We start from the raw sequence: 20318 nt of genomic DNA, 5'->3' as shown, positions 1-20318 counted from the left end.
ATGCATCCTCTCGTTACTGGGCTGACTCATTCCTGCTATAGGGTGACTGAATTGTGTGAAGTGTGGGCCAGCACTGACTGAAGTGTTGGGCGTTGTGCTTCTGTACTGAGGCTTAATTGTTAAGCAAGCAGATTTTCCAGCCCTGCTTACACAAATGATAGAGCTGAGAAGCAAATACAGAAAAATAATAATGCTAATAAATAGACACAGAAGCGGTAAAATACACGGGTTATTTAGTGTGCATGTAGTAGTCTTTGGCCTTTGAATAAGCCTCTGATTTAGGTTTTTAGTCAGCAAGGCATGTGTAAAGCACAGGCTGTGTTTTGCTTGGAGACCAACAAGGAGGAAGAATCAGTGTTCTTCAGCCCAAAAACTGTCAAGTTATTGTGGTTATTTTGGATTATGGGGATTTTGTGAACAGGAGCCAAATTCTGTTCAGAATTTACTTTACCTGTAATGATCATAGGAAGAAAGAGCAAGTGGAGCAAGAACAGGGTAGAAGCAGTTCTAGTGTGAATGAGTACTATATTGTTAGCTTCCACTCAATTCAGGAGGGGGAAGTGTTGTTTATTAATAACCCAGGAGTCTACTGATTTCTTAATTATTAATGATCTTGTACTTAAACCTAAATACCAGACTAGTAGGGTTTTTGGTTGACACTGACCAAACCTGAAGAGAACTGCTGAGAATTCAGCCTCTGGAAAGGTGAGTGTTAATGAGGGCTATTTGGCCCTTTGTATACTCTGAGGTATAACATTTAAGTAGTGCTCACAGTCCCTTAGGATCTGCATTTAAGGTCCAGAGGTTTCTTAAGTACTCAGCAGAACAAGAAGCTTATGTAGACAGTTGGTGGGTTTGGAGCAAACAAAGTCTTTGTAGAAACCTGACCTTTAAACTGGCTTCATTTCATTCCTCATAGCTGCAAAAGTAAATAAAAAAACCAAGGAGGCAGGATCCTTTTGTGTTGTAAGAGACACTTTGGTGGGCAACAAGTTTCCCCTCCAAAAAAAAATAAACTTGCTGACATTTTCTGTCCAGAGCTTTTGACCTTCATCTTGTAGATGCTCTCCTCTTAAGCTTGCATGCTTCCTTGTCTGCTTAACAGCCTGTTCTGGCTAAAAGCAAGAGAGGTACTTCTGAAGACCATTCCTTCTGGAGAACTTTGTAGCAGCAAGAATTTGAAATGGCATAGGTTACTATTGTTCGTTACCCCAACAGTTACTGTTGTGGGAACCTTTAGAAGTTTATTGTTTGCTTGCAGTGAAGAGCTTGACTTTGGATACTGATGTCCTTTCCAGGGTAAATGGACACTTGTGTGTGTTCTGGAGTTTTACAATCCCTAAAATGGCATCATGGATTATAGAAAGGTGATAAGCAGTTGCTTGGGACACTGTATCTATGGACACTCCTTATAGTCACTTACATCAAGAGCTATTTTCACTTCATTTAGTCTTGAGAGGGGGAATTTAATTATCATGCATATTTACATTCATCAAGAACAACGCTGATGGTGTTACCATTGGTCCGCATCCTGGACCTGGACACTGTGGAAAAGAGTGTCTGATTGCAGGAACCCCATTACAAGGGTGGGCAAAGATGATCTGGCACACAGCTAAGGATCTGTGTCAGGTGGTATATGATACGATCATTATCTCAGCAGAGGTACTAGTTACTGCCATAGCAGGGCAGTCTCTTAGACTGCAGTGTTGCTTTTCTAAGATTGTAACACAGAAAACCTTCAGTGGAGAAAGGGTTTTTTTAGATGACTCCTTCATGGAGTCCACCTTCCAAATGTGAGGTTGGCCAATAGCCTGCTGAAAAATTTTACAGGTGTGAGTTGCATCTCTCCTCTGCTAACACCTTGTGCCAGTTTTCTGTCCCTGCTTCTTGACTACATTTGCAACTAGGTGAGCAGTCTTTCCAAGTAGAAGTTCCCAATGAGGATGTCAGCAGGCTATGCTGCTGCGGGAGTGGTGTTAGCCAGCCACTATGGCAAATCTGCCCAAAGAGAGGCTGTTCTCAGATACTGATGAAAGCATGCCAGATTATGTCAGCTTTTGGTGTGTGTGGTAGCTGTGTTTACCAGAAACACAGAAAGGAGACCACACTAGTTGAATGAGAATGTCAGGATGAGGATGAGTGCTATTCTAGTATATAGGCATTTCCCAGCCATCCTTAATCCTAGGCTCTCTTCAACAGAGTATCTCTGTTGATAGTTACTCTACATGGTACATTTTTATTCCTAAATGGGCTGTGACCTACTGACATGGGTCAGCCACAAGGCTTCCTATCCCAGGAGATTTAATTCAGTACATTACAATAAAGTCTGATAAGGTTAGCTTGACGTGTTATCAGAGATTCAGTACTTGACTGAAGATCACCTGGAATGGAAACACTCCCTGCCTGTGTTTTTTGTTCTTTCTTTTCTGTAGATAAGATACTTGGTCCAATGTCTGTGTGTGCACATATTTTCCAGGGCATGCAACTGTATTCCTGGACAGGATCAATGCAGGGCAGAAGAGAAGCAGCAGATGCTGGGCACAGGAGGGAAGCAATAGCTGTAGGCTGAGTAGTATCTGCAGCTGTGCTAGCTGGAGCAGATCTGGCTGTGATGCAAGGTGTCGACAGCTAAAGCTATTTTACCTCTGCCTTCCCAAGAGATTAAGTTTGTGAGTGCGAGTAGGCTGAAAGTGGCATGGATAAGAAGCACAACGTGAGCATCTTAGAATGCTTTGGCAAGTTGTCTAGTGCTACCTATGCATCTGAAAAGAATTTCCCTTCATACTTGAAAAAATTTTACCTCAGTAATAAGAGGTAGTGGAAAGCTGTTAAGATGGGCCTGTTGCCTTTGATTCAGCAAAGAATTGCTCATGAAGCAAACCTTTCCAAGGAAGGGAGCCAACCAGATTTTGTGACAACCAGCAGACACCTCTCTGTATTCATCACTGCTCTTCATATTTACAGCATGATTGTTGCTCCCAAGAGGCAGCGCATAGGTCTGGAACTGAGACCATAATACAGACTGGAAAGGTTGCTCACCAGCAGGCAACAGTCTCTGGAATATAACAGCCTCAGGCCTGGTGCTTCTATGGGCATTGGTGCCAGGATGCCGGTAAATGTGCTTTAGTGTAGTTGTTTATAATGACTGAAGATGAAGAAGGTCTATCTGGCAAGCTTCCTGGAAAAGTCCCAGCTGAGGAACAGTTGAAAGCCAGGCACAGACAGGACAGTAATTGCTGCTTGACATTCAAAATACCTGACAGCAAATGATGAACAATCGTAGTCTTGCAAGCACTCAGATGAAATGATGTACATAACCTTCTGAGTGCTTGTAAATGAAGGCAGTGGTGTCTAGAAACCACGACAGAAAGATTGGAAGAGGAGCAGGCAAAAAATAGATTGTGAAATTCTGTGAGCTTGCAACCAAGAGCCCAGTCATAGGCACATGATGTTCCACCAACAGTTTAGATGTAGAAAAATGTTTTGAACAGCTTTGGCCATGGATTTATACTCCGCCACGGATTTATCCTCTGCCACGGATTTACCTTGTCATGTGCCTGTAACAGTTTTGATCTGGTCTTCAGTGTCCTAAAATTGTCTTCAGAGCACTCCTGGCAAGGGCCTGGCAGTTGAGCCAATGGTGTCCATGCAGAACATTTGTAAATAGTACCAGTTTCTGTGCCTCAAGTGCAACAGTCAGTATGGCTTCCAGTCACTACATGACAGGCAACCATGCAACCCAGATTCTAGCGGTACTGTATGTGCTGTAAAAAAATGCATCAATCTCAGATCAGGAATGTAGTATAAGTAAGGATAAGGTCAAAATCTGAGCAAGTGTCAATCCTGTCAGTCAAGTTATCATTTTATTAATGGGAGCATATTGTCTGCTTCACTTGGCAGGGAGAAGAGATTCTTATAAAGTGACAGGTCAGCCAAAGAACATAAGAAGTGCCTCTACACCTATGTGCATAACAAAATATCTTGTGTACCATCACTCAGTCATGGTTGGCAATGGCATTCTGTTTTAAATGTGTTATTTAATTGATGCAGTCGGAAAAATGTAAATGTCCTGGGATCTTAAGTGTACAGGCATTCAAATAGAAGGTTTTATTTATGGTTATATTTTATATGCTTATTTACTGTTATATTTTCAAATAATACTGTGTAGACCTTAGACTGAAGCCAGGAAGACCCTAGTTTCTTTGTATCTGTATGGCATTATTAACTTTTTACAAGACAGTGTAGTTAATAATTCTTACGCACACTGACTGTAAGTGTGCATGTTAGCAAATTATTCAATAGAACACAGGGTACAACTGGAAATAGTTAATGGATCTGAGGGAGCAGAGCTAGTTTTAGCAAAAAGAATTGTCTTTGAACTTTGGAATAGGACTTTTTAAAAAAAACTCTGTCTAAGCAAAAAAAAAAAAAACAGATTCCAAATGGCCATTCTATAGTTCAACAGTGACTTTTAAAATATATAGTATACTTTTAAGTATACTAAACCAAATGAGTTTCTTTCTGCTATGTGCTTCTTTTACAGTTGCACCATTTGACTTGGGCAGGAACCCTAAGACCATCAGTGATTGCATACATGACAATTTCTGTCATGGTGATGGGACATACTTTAAAAAGAAAAAAACTGCTTCAGGTCTTTGGAAAAAGAGTGCGACCAGGCTGGGGCTAAGATTGTGTGCTTTGTTACGTACAATGTGGAGCTGGCATAGTGGATATGGCCTATGTTACACTTACTTTGCCTGCCTTGTCTTCCTCTTCTAGATCCTGGTCAGAGATTTGTCTTGATATTGCACAGTTCCCTTATTTATTCACTAGGCAGTTTTGTCAGGCCTTCTTAATTCTCTGAGAATTTGGAACTGCTGTTACAGATTCTTCACTAAAACCTTTCCTTGACAAGAAAGCACAGAGAAAGAGCCTCCATCAAGGAGGCTCAGAAGTGCATGGAGAAGTATAGAAAGAAGTAAGTTGTCACTCTGAGCACAGAGCCCAGCATTGATTTAAAAGCTCTACTGATGGCCCCCTTCTCCTGTCTAATCCTGTTTGCTTGTCATGCTATGCTAGCACTGAGCAGTTGCAAGAACTGTGGTTGTCTCTCCCCCTTCTATCATCCTGGCAGCATTGCATCTGTAGTTCAGTTGTATAGCTTTCTACCCAAGCAAAGGCAAAGTGCTCAGGCTGCACTCAATCAGAAAAATTAGTTGTGGTGCCCTGGCATGGTTGGAGAAATCAGCTTTGAGAGGGGTTGCCAAGGTTTCACTCAGTGCTGCTATGTGACTGGGGCTGGACTTATGTCAAGGGTGTTTAATAAGCCTTTTGCTCAGGTCATACTGAAGCCAGAATTTGGCCACCAGGCTGTTTCTTGGCCAAAAAGCAGTAAGTCACACTAATAGAATGTTCTCAACAGAAGTTCATTGTTAATTCTTACTTGGCACTTCATAGTGGCAAAAATACTCCATCCCTTTCAGATTTCAGTTAAATCAAGCCATAAGTTCAGAAGTTGTGGGAAATTGACCTGCATAGTACCTTGTATTTGTTTCTGCTGGATGCCAGGCAAGAAAAGCCTTTCAGGAATTTAGAGCAAATCTTTTAGTGTATCATATAAAAATTGCAAATGCCATTTTTCATCCCCTGGATAAAAGAATTCCAGTGTACCTATCCATGTGCATGTCCACATTTTGGTACCTGTGTTCCTGCAAGATTTCTTGACACAAAGGAATGCATCATAGGGTGCTAAGTCTTTGAATGCATATATTCAAAGCTGGATGAAAGATTTGCAGCCTGAGATCCTGGGAGTACAGAAGTAATGTTAAGCAAATGAGGCTTACAATGAGGTATATAAAGTACAGTAAAAATGACTGACATTTTGTGCATAAATGCAGCATCTTTTGAAAGATACAAAGTTATTTTTCATCTGGACCTAAATCCATAAGGAGTGCTACTAAGTAATCTATATTATATACTGCAGATTAGGAGTACCTTAAGAAAGACTGCATATGAGGCAGTGTGAAAAGAGCTGGCCTAGCAGTGGGTAATCCAATGGAAACTGAAAAAACAGCTTAAGCAAAAAAAAAGAAAATATGTAAATTTTACTTTAGCAGAGAATAAAAAATCTAATATTCTATGAAAAAACAGAATTCAGTAAGCAGACTTCTATTGCTGCTGAAGTAGGTAAAGGGCATGGATTAGTCAAGAGACATGACTTGCTTATGGTGAACACCTGTTAGTTTAGAGGAAGGAAGTTTGTATACAATGCCAAGAACCTAAGTCTTACGCAGATTTTGAGAAGGAAGCCATCTGACTCATTATCTACTAATCCAAGTCCTATCTTTGCTATAATATTTACACTTGTGTTTTTTATTGCCTTTTTTCTTCAGAGTGGTGAATGGCAAATTTAACTATGATTTTACTGCCTTGGATAACCTTATGGATCGGCTGTGGGAAAATAAGCTGATTCCAGGTAAGGGCAGCTCCCTACCTGCACAGCTTGGTATATCTGTTCATCCATACTGTACAATCATTGGAATATTCTTAGAAAGCTTTTCCAAAGCTGGTTTTGCTAAAAGATTCATTATTTACCTATTTTCCTTTACATCATGTCCCAGTGTGAGCAAAATGATATTACAGCACTTAAGACAACACGATTGGTTTTACATTGTCTTTGAAGGCAGTTATACTTGTAAATGAGATCTCTTGAAGAGAATATTGTACCCATTGGGATATAACTAAAAGGGCCAGAGAAGCAGATAACTCCAGGTATAACTTCCCATAAATTTATGCAAACATTCACTGTTTTGAGTTTCCTCTGAGCCCTGCATTTATGTTGACAGCTCTTAGCTTTGACTGCTATAGTCACTGATGAGTAAAAAGTAAGCAACCTCAAATCTGAAATATTTCTGGTGGGAACATGTGGAAACAGAAAAGAGAACCCATTTTATGATACTTCTTCATTAACAAGTTTGTTTCAGATGATGTGATAACCCTTCATTAATAAAAATGAGATAGCATTCACAAAAAAAAGGAGGCCAATTTCTTGTGTCTTTTTTAGGATCAAAAAAAGGAGGCCAATTTCTTGTGTCTTTTTTAGGATTTGAATTGATGGGGAATCCATCAGGATATTTTTTAGATTTTGAAGATAAAGAACATGTAGTACAGTGGAGAAACTTAATTACTGTTCTGGCCAGGAGATACATAGGTAAGTTAAAGAAAGAAAGGCCTTGTTATTTGTTATGTTGTAATCCTTTATAGCTACTTCAAAAAGTTCTGTGTATTGTGATCATTTTCAAGACCCTGGATTTCAACACAAAACCAGAAAACAAACATGCCAGAACAGACCATGGAGACCCTCGGATAAAAGTCCCTCTTTTTACTGATCTGTGGCCAACACCCAGAATGAATAGAGTGTTCTGGATAGCACATTTGGCCTGCCTCGAAGGACTGACTTTTAGCCTTGTTATATTGTTGTGGTTGTAAATTACCAGCTTTTACTGGAGCATGATAACCTGAACACTTCTCGTATGCCAGCTTCAAATATTTCTAACAAGGTAGAAGGCTCAACCTGAATTAAGAGTAGGTGAGTGCCCTAATCACAAAGATGTAAGTCATCTCCCTCTCACCTTCCATATTTTTAAAATACTGTGGCATTTCATCAAAATGAGAGATCATTTTGAAACTCACAAATTTCATTAAAAATATTGAGGGAAATGATCTAGTGATAGTTCTGGGTGCTGAGCCTCATCTGAAGCCTGAACTAATAGTATTGGCTGTATAAGTCACTTACTGATAGTATTGTCTGGATATGCAGCTCACTGATAAATGAGGCCTCTCCTTCAGATAGGTATGGATTGGAGCATGTTGCTAAATGGAATTTTGAGACATGGAATGAACCGGATCACCACGACTTTGACAATGTGTCTATGACAGTAAAAGGTGAGCATATTTTGGAGCACTTCTGAGTGGGGTGAAGTGAGACACATGTATGGGGTGAGCAGAGGGGTGACAGTGAGGTGTAAGTTACACTGACAAAGAAGTAAGGTAGACAGCAGTGATAAGAAATGTGACAGATACATCAAGTCTGTTTTGCTAAGGTCATGTTACTGGCTACACTTTATTCCCTACTTAGGTATCAGGGGTTGTGGCACAGAAAAAACAAAACAGGAGTTACACTAAGAAGATGCAGTTCATTAATTGCATATAAAGTAGAGTTAGTAGCAGTAAGGGGGAGAAGGCTGGAATAAGAGGAAAACTCACTGAAGCTGCATGCTTTGGGAACATGCTCATACAAGACCTTTAAAAGAACCTTGTGAAGGCAGGTGAAATTTTGATGTCTTCTTGTGTTGTCAGTGCATAGGAAAGGGTAGTCCCAGTTTGTGAGGCCTTGCAAATAAATCAGATAACAGGATTATAACATCTCCTTGTAGTTTTAGATCCAGTTTCTGTTTTGAGTTATCATCTTTGATATATTCATCTGCTTCGACTTCAGGTTTTCTCAACTATTATGATGCTTGTTCAGAAGGATTAAGAGCAGCCAGTCCTTTTCTAAAATTTGGAGGGCCTGGGGATTCCTTCCATCCCTTACCCAAGTCACCCATGTGCTGGAGTCTTCTGTGTCATTGCTACAATGGGACCAACTTCTTCACAGGGGAGACTGGTGTAAGGCTGGATTATATCTCTCTCCATAAGAAGGTTAGTCCAAGATTTCAGTTTAAAGCCATTTTTTTAAATCAGTTCAATCACAGTTATGTTTTATTCTGATTTACAAAGTTGATGATGATGATAAGTCTCTAGCCTATAGCAGGAAGCATGGCTACCTATTCTTGCAAAACTTTTGAAGATGTTCAGTTACAAGACTTCAACTCAAAGCAAATTTGTCTTTGCCTAATTCCCAAAGGGAAACAACTCTTCTACTTCTTTTCCATTTTATATTCTAGAGGAGCTCATGCAAGTAGCACCTGCTGTAGTAGGTGAGGTAAAAATACTAATTTTGTTGATCCACATCAGCTTGGTGACCCAGGAATATGTTTTCAGAAGATGTTTTATGTTTATGACTTTAGGTTATGTCTGTATGTTTACCACTTTTTTCTCATTACCACTAAGCAGATACGAAATATTGTTGCAGGGAGCTGGGAATTCTCTCTACATCTTGCAACAAGAAGTAGAAGCAGTTCAACAAATTCAGAAGCTGTTTCCAAGTTTTTCTTCTGTTGCCATATATAATGATGAAGCAGATCCAATGGTTGGATGGTCCATTCCACAGCTCTGGCGAGCTGATGTGACCTATGCAGCTATGGTTGTAAAGGTAATAGTTCATTGGTAGTTTTGGCACAGTAGTGTCCCCTGATGTGTTTTTGCAGTTGAAAAAGTAGACTTAACAGTTAATTTTTAAGCAGATACTCAGACTAATAGATCCTAAAAAAGGAGGTCTCCCTACTGGTACAGTGGGGGTTTCCCTGTATAGTCAGGTTTTAGTAGCTTGATTTAATTTGTAAATTTAATTTAATTTTAGGTTTCTTCATCTTTCCTTAAAAAAAAAAAAAAAAAAGTCCAACCCAGAACCAAACTGAGAACTTGACAGAGAGTTGCTAGAGAACTGAGTTGCAGAATGTATACAGTCCCCCAGTTAGATCCATCTGATGAGATTACTTCCACACATGCCCTCTCGATGTAATACTACTGCTGTGGTGTCAGTACTGCTGGCTGTCACCTCCTATATGTGAGAATTATTTCCCAGATCCTTCAGAATTTTATCTCATCAAGAGACATCAGGTACAATAAAGAAGTGCCTCGATCTCTCAGCATAGTCCATTCTTTGGTTGGGGATACTGGCTGTACACATGATCTAATTAATTACTGCTAGTGATGACTGATGTTGACCAGAAAAGCAGCAGGAGAAGAGAGTGCTCAACATTTCTGCCTCTGCAGTAATTGCACCCTGGCCCCAGAGCAAGCTCAGTTCTTCCCCTGCATAGCAGTAACTTCCACTGCAGGCCTGGTGCTTTGTGAGCCGCTACCTTAAACAGCCCAAGAGTCCAAGTGCTCCTGTGCAAAGGAATAATTCCCAAAAACAGGAGGATGTATGTCACCCAGAAAAAAGATGCATCTTATCAGCTGCTCCTGAGGAGACAAAGGCTCCCAGTTCCCTGAGACTGCATATACAAGCTGTCTTCGCAAAGGCAACAAGTCACTGACTGCATTGCAGAGAATTTGCAATACAGAATAGCAGTGTTTATTAGGATGTGGTGATATGAACAGCAAAAGAAAGACACATCCAGTGGGAAATTAACAGTTGGTTGTGTAGAAGCTGAAGCACTGTGTTCCTTCAGAGAGAAAATTGTGAGACTGTTCAGTTGTCAGCCTTCTTAAGTTCTGCTTAATTGGATACTCAGGCACAATCTAATAAGCAGAGAACTTGGGAACTTCGATGTTTTTCGGGAGAGCAGCATGGCAACCAGTGAAACACCAGGAGAATTAATTGCAAGTTAGCACCAAGTGGGAAAAATGACTAATTGAGAAACAGAATTTGGGACCAGCTCACAGACACTGATATAGTAGGTACAAAGTAACTCCAGATTTGGAGAACCTTTTAGATTTAATTCAGATGGTAAATCCTGATTACTAATAAAGTAATCAAGGCTGACGGGCATTGTTTGTAGTGCAATAGATGTGTTCATTATCTGTGAAGAGTTCTGGCATTAATTATTTCAGAGACTTACTACTGGCAAAACTCTGCAGGTACTTCGGATTTTACAGTGATTAATGTATTACCTAAAATACAGTTTTTCCAAGACTTATGATAAACAGTTATTTTCTTCAGTCTTTTCTAAAAGGCAGAGGGACAGTTCTTTACAGAATGCTGTAAATATTAAAAAAAATACAGGGACTACTGCATGTTTGTTGGTTTTTCTCCAAGGTGAAGGTTCATTTTTCTCTATGACTTTGCAGGTAATCATCCAGCACCAAAACCTGCTCATTTCCAAAGCCAACAACACCATCAACTACTCATTGCTGAGTAATGACAATGCCTTCTTGAGCTACTACCCCCATTACTTCACCCAGCGGACTCTGACAGCACGTTTTCAGATGAACAACACAAAGCCACCTCATGTCCAGATGGTGCGGAAACCAGTGATGACGGCCATGGGCTTGCTGGCACTGCTAGGTATAGCAAAGAGCCCATCAATAACCCCTCCTACCTAGAAGCTTCCAGCCTAAGAAAGATAGTTCCAGCCATCTTGCTATTCATAAAAGCACAAGTTCCCCTACTCACAGTTTACTAGCCATGTTAAGAAAATGAAACTTCATTTCCTCAGTCAGATTGATAGCTCATAAAAGATTCCTGAGAGTTTGTTACCTGTTTGATTTAACTTACTGCTTTGTTTATACCCTCTGTGTATCAACAGCTCATTTTTTGTTGACTGGTACTTCCCTCTTGTGATGCAAGGGGTACATCCCATCAGGCTGCAACTGTCTTTAAGAAATCCCTGTAGCTGGAAGACTCATGCAGCGTATTACAGGGAGAACTTCATTCACTGTCACCTGTTTGCTAGCATGTTGCTAGCTGAACTGCTAAACATAAGAACTACTGTAGAATGTACATACTCTGCTGTTGTGAAATAAATCTGACTGAAGGCGGTAACTGGTAAAATAAGGCAGAACATAGCTCACCTATGCTCAGTCTGTTTGCATGCTTTGACCCTGCAGTTTCTGACACAGGACTGACTCACAGTGATCACTGACTGACTTACAGTTGTCACATTTTTTTAAAGGAGAAAAGCAGATTTCTGCTGAAGTGAAGATCAGTGGAGATGAAAGTGCTCGAAACAGCACAGTTGGTGTGCTGGCATCTGTGCACACCCCAAGTGAGACACAGCCCTCAGACAGCTGGCAAGCTACAGTACTGATGTATTCAAGTGAGGATAACCGGACTTCATCCAACATCAGCACTGTCATAGTGAATGCCACCCACTTCCCCAAACATAGAGGTAAACAAATATCATGTAGAGAGCTCATGTTAAGTGATCTTTAAGACAGAATATCAGCTTTAAAACTTATACTGAGTTGCCTTTCATTGCAAGAGTGAATTTAATTTCCTAGCTTCCTCTGTCATCTTTTGTACACTCCTAGATTTTCTGAGATATAATGGTGTCCTTCTTTGAAAGGTTCATTCCTAATGCCTACACTTTGACCCTGCATTTATTGGCAACTGCCAAGTGCTACCTTTTTGGAAAACTCAGTGTACTTGGCTGGATATTGCCAGGCAGCAATTCCCTTAATGAGATGACTCCAAGACAGCCAACATGAACACAAAATTGCACAGGTTACCCAACAGTTACCCAACAAATACATGCAAAAACAGGATTTTGGTTCTGGTTGTGGAAGTCATAGTTTGAAAGATTAACTTTGCAAATGTAAATTGTACAGCCTCATGAGAGTGCTAGCCATGGGACTTTCCAGTAGAAGTCAGGCTCCAAAGTCCTGAAATCATTTTTGAAAAGGTATACTTACACACCTGCTAAATTTATTCTTGTTAATCTTTAAATCCAAGTAAAGACTTTACTTCTTTTGTTTGTCTCATCTTCTACAGAGATGGTGTATGTGACATATTACATGGATAACAACCAAACCAATCCCTATCTAAAGTGGAGGAACCTAGGAAGCCCTGACTTTCCTTCTCCAGAACAGTTCCAGCAAATAAGGGATGCCGAGGTATGATTATGTGTTTGCTTGAAGTGTTGTACGAGTAAAGTGCTTGTGAAAAAGACAACAAATCAGGCCTGTAACAAAAATTTCCTTAGCCCACAGTCATTCACTTTTCACATACACACAGAAATTCACTTGCAGTCCTGCAGGAAAGTGTAGCTCAGGCACAACTTATGCCTTTGTATTTGTGTTATACAAACTCTTCACTCTGGGCCTACCCATAAAATAAGGAGGCACAGCTGCTCTTGGGGAAGTTCTGCCTTCTCTCTGAATCTTTAGTGGGCTTTGAGACTCTTTCTGTTCCATCTCCCCAAGTAAGTCACATGGCCAAATTACTGCATTAGAAAGTTGAAATGAACCCCTTTAATAATAGAAAACAAACACCTCCCTGAGGTGAAAACTGCCCAGTGCAAGTTCAGAAAACTTGCCCCAGAGTTGAGGGGCTTACAGGGAGACTGACAGTTTTCCCTCATCCTCACTAGTGTTGAATGCACCTTAGAGGTAATTAAGGAGTCTTCTCTGAGAAGTTCTCTCGTCCCTATGGATGACAGCCATGTGGAGATTACTTACTGTATGTGAGCATATGTGGGCAGCCTGTCACTTCTGCTCCCCCTCCCATCATTTCCCCTATGCATTCAGACTCCCAGGTTAAAAATGGAGCTCATCTTCATCCCCTTCAGGACCCACAGACAGTACTCACTTTCTGACGTCAATATACAGCACTATGCCTTCTCTTCCCAGTCACCACAACTGACTATTGCTAAGGCCTGTGGTATATTGTAGGAGACATCAGCTCTTCCTTAAAAAGGGCAGCAGCAAGATTTTGGATGCTCTTGTCTGTCTGGTACAGCCTCATCCCCAGAGACCAGCTGTGTAGCAGTTGTAGCTAGCAGTAGCTTGCTCTGCACACTGGGAAGAGATGGGGCCATGGTTTGTAAAGACCTCTAGCCTGAAAGGCATCCATGGGAGATTGCAGAAGTGACAGATTATGCCAAAGGGGCATTTGTGATCAACCCAGCCTGTGAGATGGACAAACCCTCTGTTTCCTGAAGAACTGGAAAACAGGTGAGTATAGTCTCCCAGTGTGGAGAACTTTGATGCCTGTAAGCATTAACAGTACCAACTCTATAGGAAGTTCAGAATCCTAAAGTAAATACACTGGTTTAACACTTGGTCTTTAGGTGCTGCAGTGGAAGATTTTTCACAGTACTACTCTTTGGCTCCGCAGGACCCACTGGTAACAGGTCCATTCACATTTCCTGAAGCTGGCATCCTGACACTGAAGCAAGACCTTCCCGTTCCCTCAGTCTTTCTTATCCACATCTGTGCAAGACCCAGATCAGCTCCTGATCAAGTATGTGTTGTATTCTACCATTAGACACATCAAAACTGAAACTGCTTCCTGCCTTAAATCTTAGAAGAAGACCATTTGAGTTAATTTATTGTTAAAAGTGTAAGAATTAGTAAATAACCAATTCTTCTCTCTTTTGATGAGAAGAGTCTCAAAGATATAATTCAAGATAAAGTAGTACATAGAGGTGATAGGAGCCATCACTAAGATGAATGGAAGTTCCTATGGTGGGTAATTAGTAAAACAGTAGTGAAAAGTGCAGTATCTCTTTAAAAATCACATGGTATGCTACAAGGATCAACAAGTTAATTGACAGCTAAAGCTAAAGTGGAATCATGGCTGCCATATATGTCTGTATCTGCTCATTCAGTCTCACCCATGTTCATAGTGGTACAGAGAGCCTCTGAAGGTCCTCTGCAGGATTTATGAGTGAGAGGCATAGGCTGCAAAAAGCTACAGAGCTAAGAATTTTGTTTTTACAACTGATCTCAATGGAAAAAAAATCAAAGCAAATAATTAGTAAGGAAGGATGAACACAGAAATTTGACCTGGCTGATTGGTTTTTACAGGTTTTTTACATGGGCTTATGTCTTTGGACAGGTGACAGGTGTTCGTTTGATCCCTCTCACAAAGGGGCAGGTCATTGTGCTGTGGGATGACAACTGTGTTAAGTCAAAGTAAGTAGCTTTAAAATAAAATCAATACAAATGAGTTACCAACATACTACTCCCTAAGTTTCCACAAGCCCTACAGAGTAAAACAAGTTCTAAAATTAATGAATTTTTGCTTCTTGATAGATGATACAGTGCATTTTTCTGAAAAAATGAACTGTAGGACTGAGAAATGGACTGTTTGTGTGTACACAATCTGAAGAGCAACCCTGCCTAATTTGCTGCCTGATCAACGGGATCTGCCTGTTGGTCTCCAGCATTCAGTGGCATTTCTGAGGGGATTCTATTCAGCACAGCAGACAGCAAGTTTCATGGTAAAAGTTACGTTATCAGCAGATGTCTAAGTGGGATCTTACACATCTGTGTAAGGGATGTGAACTGGAAGAGAGAAAACCTCCAGTTGCTTTCTTCTGCAAGCTGGACTCAACTGGAAGCCCTCTGTAGGTGAACTCTGAAAGGTGATCCAGTGTACAAACAGATTGCCTCAGGAAGCAGTGACTTAGGTCCTTTTCAAGCCAGTGTCCCTAGATTCTTTAATCTTGATAACCCTGGTGTCTGAGTGAAAGATGTGTGACGTTTTGTGATGCTGCATATACCCAAAGCAACAAGTCAGTCTAGGTGTTTTTTTGAGGGCTGTTGGAGCCCTGGTTCTTCCTAATAGTGCCAATTCATTCCATCCTACATTTGGTAGGAATGAATCAACTGAACATTTCTTATTTTTGTCCTTCTTGTTGAAATAGCCCTTGATTTTTCATAGTGTTTGATAGTTCACTCATTTTCAGTTGTAATTACAAACCTCTCTGGTTCTCTTTTTTAGGTGTGTAAAGACATTTGAAGTGGAATTCTCATCAGATGGAAAAGTGTACCAGCGGATTAATGCCAAAGACACAATATTCACTCTCTGGGTCTACAGTCCAGGTATGGCAAGAATACTCATCTGTCACATGATATTGCCACTCATGAGTGTGTGAACCATTGTTTAGTAACTACTGAAGGTGGGTAACTTGCTAGTAACACACAGTCCCTCACAAATAACAGCACATCCCCTCCTTTAGGATCATATTCTCAGTAAGAGACTTATTCTCAAGGACAAGCAGAGATCAAGAAGTAGTCATGAGGACATTTTTAGTAGTATGCCATAAGTAATTCCTTGTCTCAAAAGCCAGTCACTGAGCTGCAGGCCTGGCAAGGTCCCCGAGAAGTTAAGGAGCACTTCTGTAGCTGGTGTAAACATATGCAAAAATGATAACAAAAAACTCTACAAAAAACCAAGACCAGATCTTGCAATAGAAGCTTACTCAGATGAAACATCCAAGTGAAGGAAGATACTGATGTTTTATTTGGGTATTTTTTTTGCTTATCTGCAGGTGCAGGGTGGTGGTTGTTGGTTTTCTGTTTGTTTGTTTTGTTTTTTTTCTTTTTTAAGCAAATACTGTCTAGTCTGCAACATGACCATCCAACAAATATTGATATTAAGCACTGATGGGAGCTGAGTGAAACACAGACAAACCTTGCCTTATAGTGATACTATTAAAAAGAGGTTGAGAGATGTTTTTACCAGAAACAAGGGCTTACCTTAGCCTGAAAAAGTCTTAACATCAGCAGTGGTGGCATAATAAAAGTCCAGAGCTATTATTGCAATGTTAGAGCTGCACAGTCAAGCAAAGACTGTAAATCTTGGCTGTGACAAATCTCTGAAATTATTATTCATTACTGTATTATAATATTATATACCAGTTTTAATAGTTTTTTTCAAAACCAACAGCAGCAAAAAAGACTGCTTGAAAAAATATCATGTCTCAGCAGTCCTTATTGCTAGGAACTTCCTCTTCACCCATTATTTCTAGCATTCTTTTTTTTTTAGAATAAAAACACTAGAACACATATGAAAATCAATTAATTAGATAAAATACCCCTAAATTTATATTGCTTGTGTGTTCAAAGATTCTGCTAGGGAAAGCCATGTTCTTTGAACTCTTTGAACTGGATCAAGGATAAAAAGCATCCAAACCACAGAAGATCAGCTCACATACCTTTAAAGTAAGTGGTGTGCTTCCTGAGTAGAGCAGAGGGTTTTCAGTCAGCCTGCGTGCTTCTTGTTCTGCTTCTTTGTTGAAAATGTCCCCACATAACCTGTTCCAAAGGCAAAATTCAGGCAGAAAAGTAAGTCAGAGAAAAAGGAAATTACTAATTGTGTGTTGCAGATGTCACAGCCTTCTTCCAAAGGAACTGCTGGGAAAGCAGCCCTGTAGCTGTATTTACTAATCCTAATAAGTAGAGAGGATATCCTTGGTGAAACAAGATAAAAAAGTCATTACTTGGCCACGAGGAATTTGTTACCGTTTTTAATCAGACAGGCGCAGACACACTTACACAGGGTGCAGAACTGATTTCTCCAGCCTGTTCCACGAACCTACATTTTACAGGAGTAGTGCCTGCTTCACATCCTCCCAGTACCACAGGTGTCAGCGTTTCACAGTGACCACTTCTAACCTTTTCATTTGCAGGAATCTCAGTCTCCGGCTTTTACAGAGTGCGTGCCATTGACTACTGGGGGAAGGCAGGCCTGCCCTCTCTTCCTGTGGGGTACATTGAAGCTTTCAAGTGACGCTGAAGAGTGGTGCCTGGCTTGGTGTCAGAGTGGTGTATGTTCCTTGCAAATGACAACTCCCCAGAAAAATAATCTCCTCCCAGACTGAGGAGGGCGTATGGAAATAACCTGATAAAGTTAGGAACGCAAGTTAGAAGCAACTGCCCCTGTTAACTCTTCACAGCACAGAAGACAGCATTATCAAATAACCACAACTGCAACTGGTAAGAGGCTGCCATAGGACAGGGATTCAGCCTGGTAACTAGGAATTATGGGAATACATATTTATTATTCCCCTTTTTTCACTGAGCTAATGGCCAGGGCAAGCTAAGATTTATAGAAGTCACAAACTGTAGCAGGAACAGAACCATGGCTTCACTATGTGAGTGAGGATGGTAGCAAAGGCACATGGAGAACCTGTCTGAGAGTGAAATGATTGCCTTAGCTGCCAGCCTGTCTTGACTTAACGGTTTGATGGAAAAGTGCACAGCAACAAGATGCATTCAGAGCATGAAGTAAAGGTTCCCTTAGTTCCTTTGGCTGGTTAGTCACAGTTGGGTTATTCCAGACTGCTTGCCATGTCTCCAGGTGTATGAGGTTTTTCACTCTCTCACAGAGGGTTTCTACCCAGCTCTCTCAGTATTTGTGACCTTTACATGGATGCCAGAGCTGTTTCATGTAGGCAGAGGCAGGGGTATCAGCTCATTCTCAGAGGGGAGAAGGCACAGAAAGCCCTAGCCTCCAGACTCCCTGCCTTTTCTCTTTTGTGCTTTTGCCCAAGTCACCTGTTTGCACTTTGGCCATCAGCTGCTGCCTGTTTGTGGTAGAGGCTCTAACCCTGAAAGCCCCTCTTTCTCTCCATTGCTGTCACCTAGCTTGGTGTCCTTCAGCCCTTACAGCTAACACCTCCCCTCACAGACTGTAAGTGGTCACTGAGCTCTGCATGGCTGGGAGAAAGCTGAAACACTAGTTAGAGCCTTTTGTGTCTTCATATGACAGGACAGCACGCTCTTGAATGTAGCAGGGCTACTACTTAGGACACTTAGGAAATTAACAAAGAACAGTTTGAGCTCCTGTGCTTTGCAAAGCATGTGCACAAGCGTGTGATAGCCCTAGATCACGGGCTACAGATCACCACTGGCTGTGCTTGCAGGTGCCAAACACTTCATGTAAACAGCAAAGTTCCCTGAAATTGCAGGGGTGCTGCTTTATTCTTCTCTTTTCGCAACTGGCACAGTTTGAGCTGTGCCTTTAGCAGGCTTGCAGAGAGAAGGATAATGCCAGTGAAAACAGCTGGAGTGTTTTCCATAAGAGGAGTGACTTTGCAACACAAACAAATCCCCTACTGCTCTCTTTGCTGACATCAGCCACCTCACCAACATAACAACAAAAACTTCATATTTGATGAAACATTCAGGTCTCAGAAAAAAAGAAGTGCCCAAGTTTGCACAGTAGGAGAGAGCTGAACTACCTCAAATACCCTCAACTCCTACAGCACAGAAAAGAAACATATGCAAAAAGTCGGTGCACGTGAAATGTGGCCTTGTATCTCCTTACTTGCTGATTACTTGTTCAAGTGCTTTTACTGAAAATTAGCCTTAAAAGATTTATTCTGTCACAGAATTCAGATGAAATATTTCTTGCCTCATTTGAGTTTTAATAAGGGGTGCTTGTCACATACTAGTCCTCCAATTCGTTGTCCATACAGGCAGAACAGAAAAGGGCCATGGGTCCTACTGAATTGAAAACCCTCTCAATTTTAAGAAAAGTTACTGAGACATTCAACTTTCATGGAGATAGTAAAAATACATTTTAAACTTGTGATAATTGCCCCTGAGTGAAGAACCAGTGTGCACAGTTAAGTAAAATCTAGCGGTTAACACATGTTGTTTTGCTAGTATGAGGTGGGACAACAAATAAAATTATTTAGAGAAATACTAAGTATAGGGTCTGGAGAGGTTTTAGTGTGTCTGGAGCAGGGGAGGATGTAGGAGCTTGAGTGGACAGTGTAGTGTGTTAAGATGTCCTACCTGAGTAGCCCTTCTGCTTTAAAATTTTCCCACCATGGCAATCAGAATATAGCAGTCTTTATCAAACCAAGGACTATGTACTAGTTACAGGTGTATTAAAAAAAAGGAAAGAAAAAAGAAAAAAAAGAAAAAAAAAGAAAAAAAAAAAAAAGAAGAAACATAACTGTAGTGAATAGTATTGGTTTTGTTAATGCAGGGATGAAAATATATAGATGTGCAAACCATGAAAAATAGAAGATTTCTTCTGAAAATCTTCTTTGCTGCTATGAGATAAACTCATTCCTTTAAGAAATGAGCATGTATTAACAATTACAGAAAGAAGAGAAGTTGGTATTTCCAGGTATGAGTTTATTTCTAACAAATTATAAAAGTTTTTGAAATGGCGTTTTCTTTTTTTATCATTTAATGTCACAGAAAAACGCTATTTAGTACTTGAAACTTGAGATTTCTGTAACCATCTGTTGCTGACTCTGATAGTGTTTCCAAGATTGCATGTTTGACTAATCTCCTCTGTTACATGTAGTGATCAGCCCCCCATTACAGTTTGAGTTTTCAGAAGTGCCAAGTATCCATAGCACCAGGTGTGAATAGCAGGTGCTTAGTAGTTCTGTAGTATCATAACCAAAGCAAGGCTGCAGAGTGCTCATGTATGTCTTTTGCTGTTCATTAATCCAAATAAGAATATGTAACTGCAACTGCAACATGGGATTATTTGCCTGCGCTTCAAACAAAAGCTTGTGAGGCTATATAACCATTTTGCAACTGAAAGAACCTTTCAACTGAGTATTTTACATTGTCTAATTGTGTATATGCTACATTTGTTACCATCTTTTGTGAGAGCAAATAAAACTGGTTATTAATCTTTCACATGAACCCTGTAAAAAGATGTGATCACTGTGTTGTAGAAACTGCTTACAACTCAACTTAATCTTGTAAAGTAAAGACTATTCTCAAGGATTGTC

General features: G+C 40.5%; 1 protein-coding gene across 2 annotated transcripts in view; it reads left to right on the top strand.

Moving 5' to 3' along the window:
- The window catches only part of IDUA (alpha-L-iduronidase), a 46495-nt gene extending 26255 nt beyond the window's left edge, over window positions 1-20240 (top strand). Inside the window, exons 3-14 of one of the 2 annotated variants that reach the window (XM_038123933.1) lie at window positions 6393-6475; window positions 7064-7210; window positions 7849-7944; window positions 8498-8700; window positions 9134-9313; window positions 10957-11173; window positions 11781-11996; window positions 12599-12720; window positions 13943-14068; window positions 14666-14742; window positions 15554-15654; window positions 17244-20240. In XM_038123933.1, the coding sequence (XP_037979861.1) occupies window positions 6393-6475; window positions 7064-7210; window positions 7849-7944; window positions 8498-8700; window positions 9134-9313; window positions 10957-11173; window positions 11781-11996; window positions 12599-12720; window positions 13943-14068; window positions 14666-14742; window positions 15554-15654; window positions 17244-17344 (1669 nt within the window). In that variant the 3' untranslated portion in view covers window positions 17345-20240. The remainder of the gene's footprint in view (window positions 1-6392; window positions 6476-7063; window positions 7211-7848; window positions 7945-8497; window positions 8701-9133; window positions 9314-10956; window positions 11174-11780; window positions 11997-12598; window positions 12721-13942; window positions 14069-14665; window positions 14743-15553; window positions 15655-17243) is intronic. The other variant, XM_038123935.1, reaches the window with a different exon arrangement.
- Window positions 20241-20318: the final 78 nt, after the last annotated feature.

The sequence above is a fragment of the Motacilla alba genome, chromosome Z, assembly GCF_015832195.1.
Source record: "Motacilla alba alba isolate MOTALB_02 chromosome Z, Motacilla_alba_V1.0_pri, whole genome shotgun sequence".
NCBI classification, from domain to species: domain Eukaryota; kingdom Metazoa; phylum Chordata; class Aves; order Passeriformes; family Motacillidae; genus Motacilla; species Motacilla alba.
The sequence above is the reverse complement of the archived record's forward strand: the minus strand, read 5'-3'. Positions and strand labels throughout refer to the sequence as shown.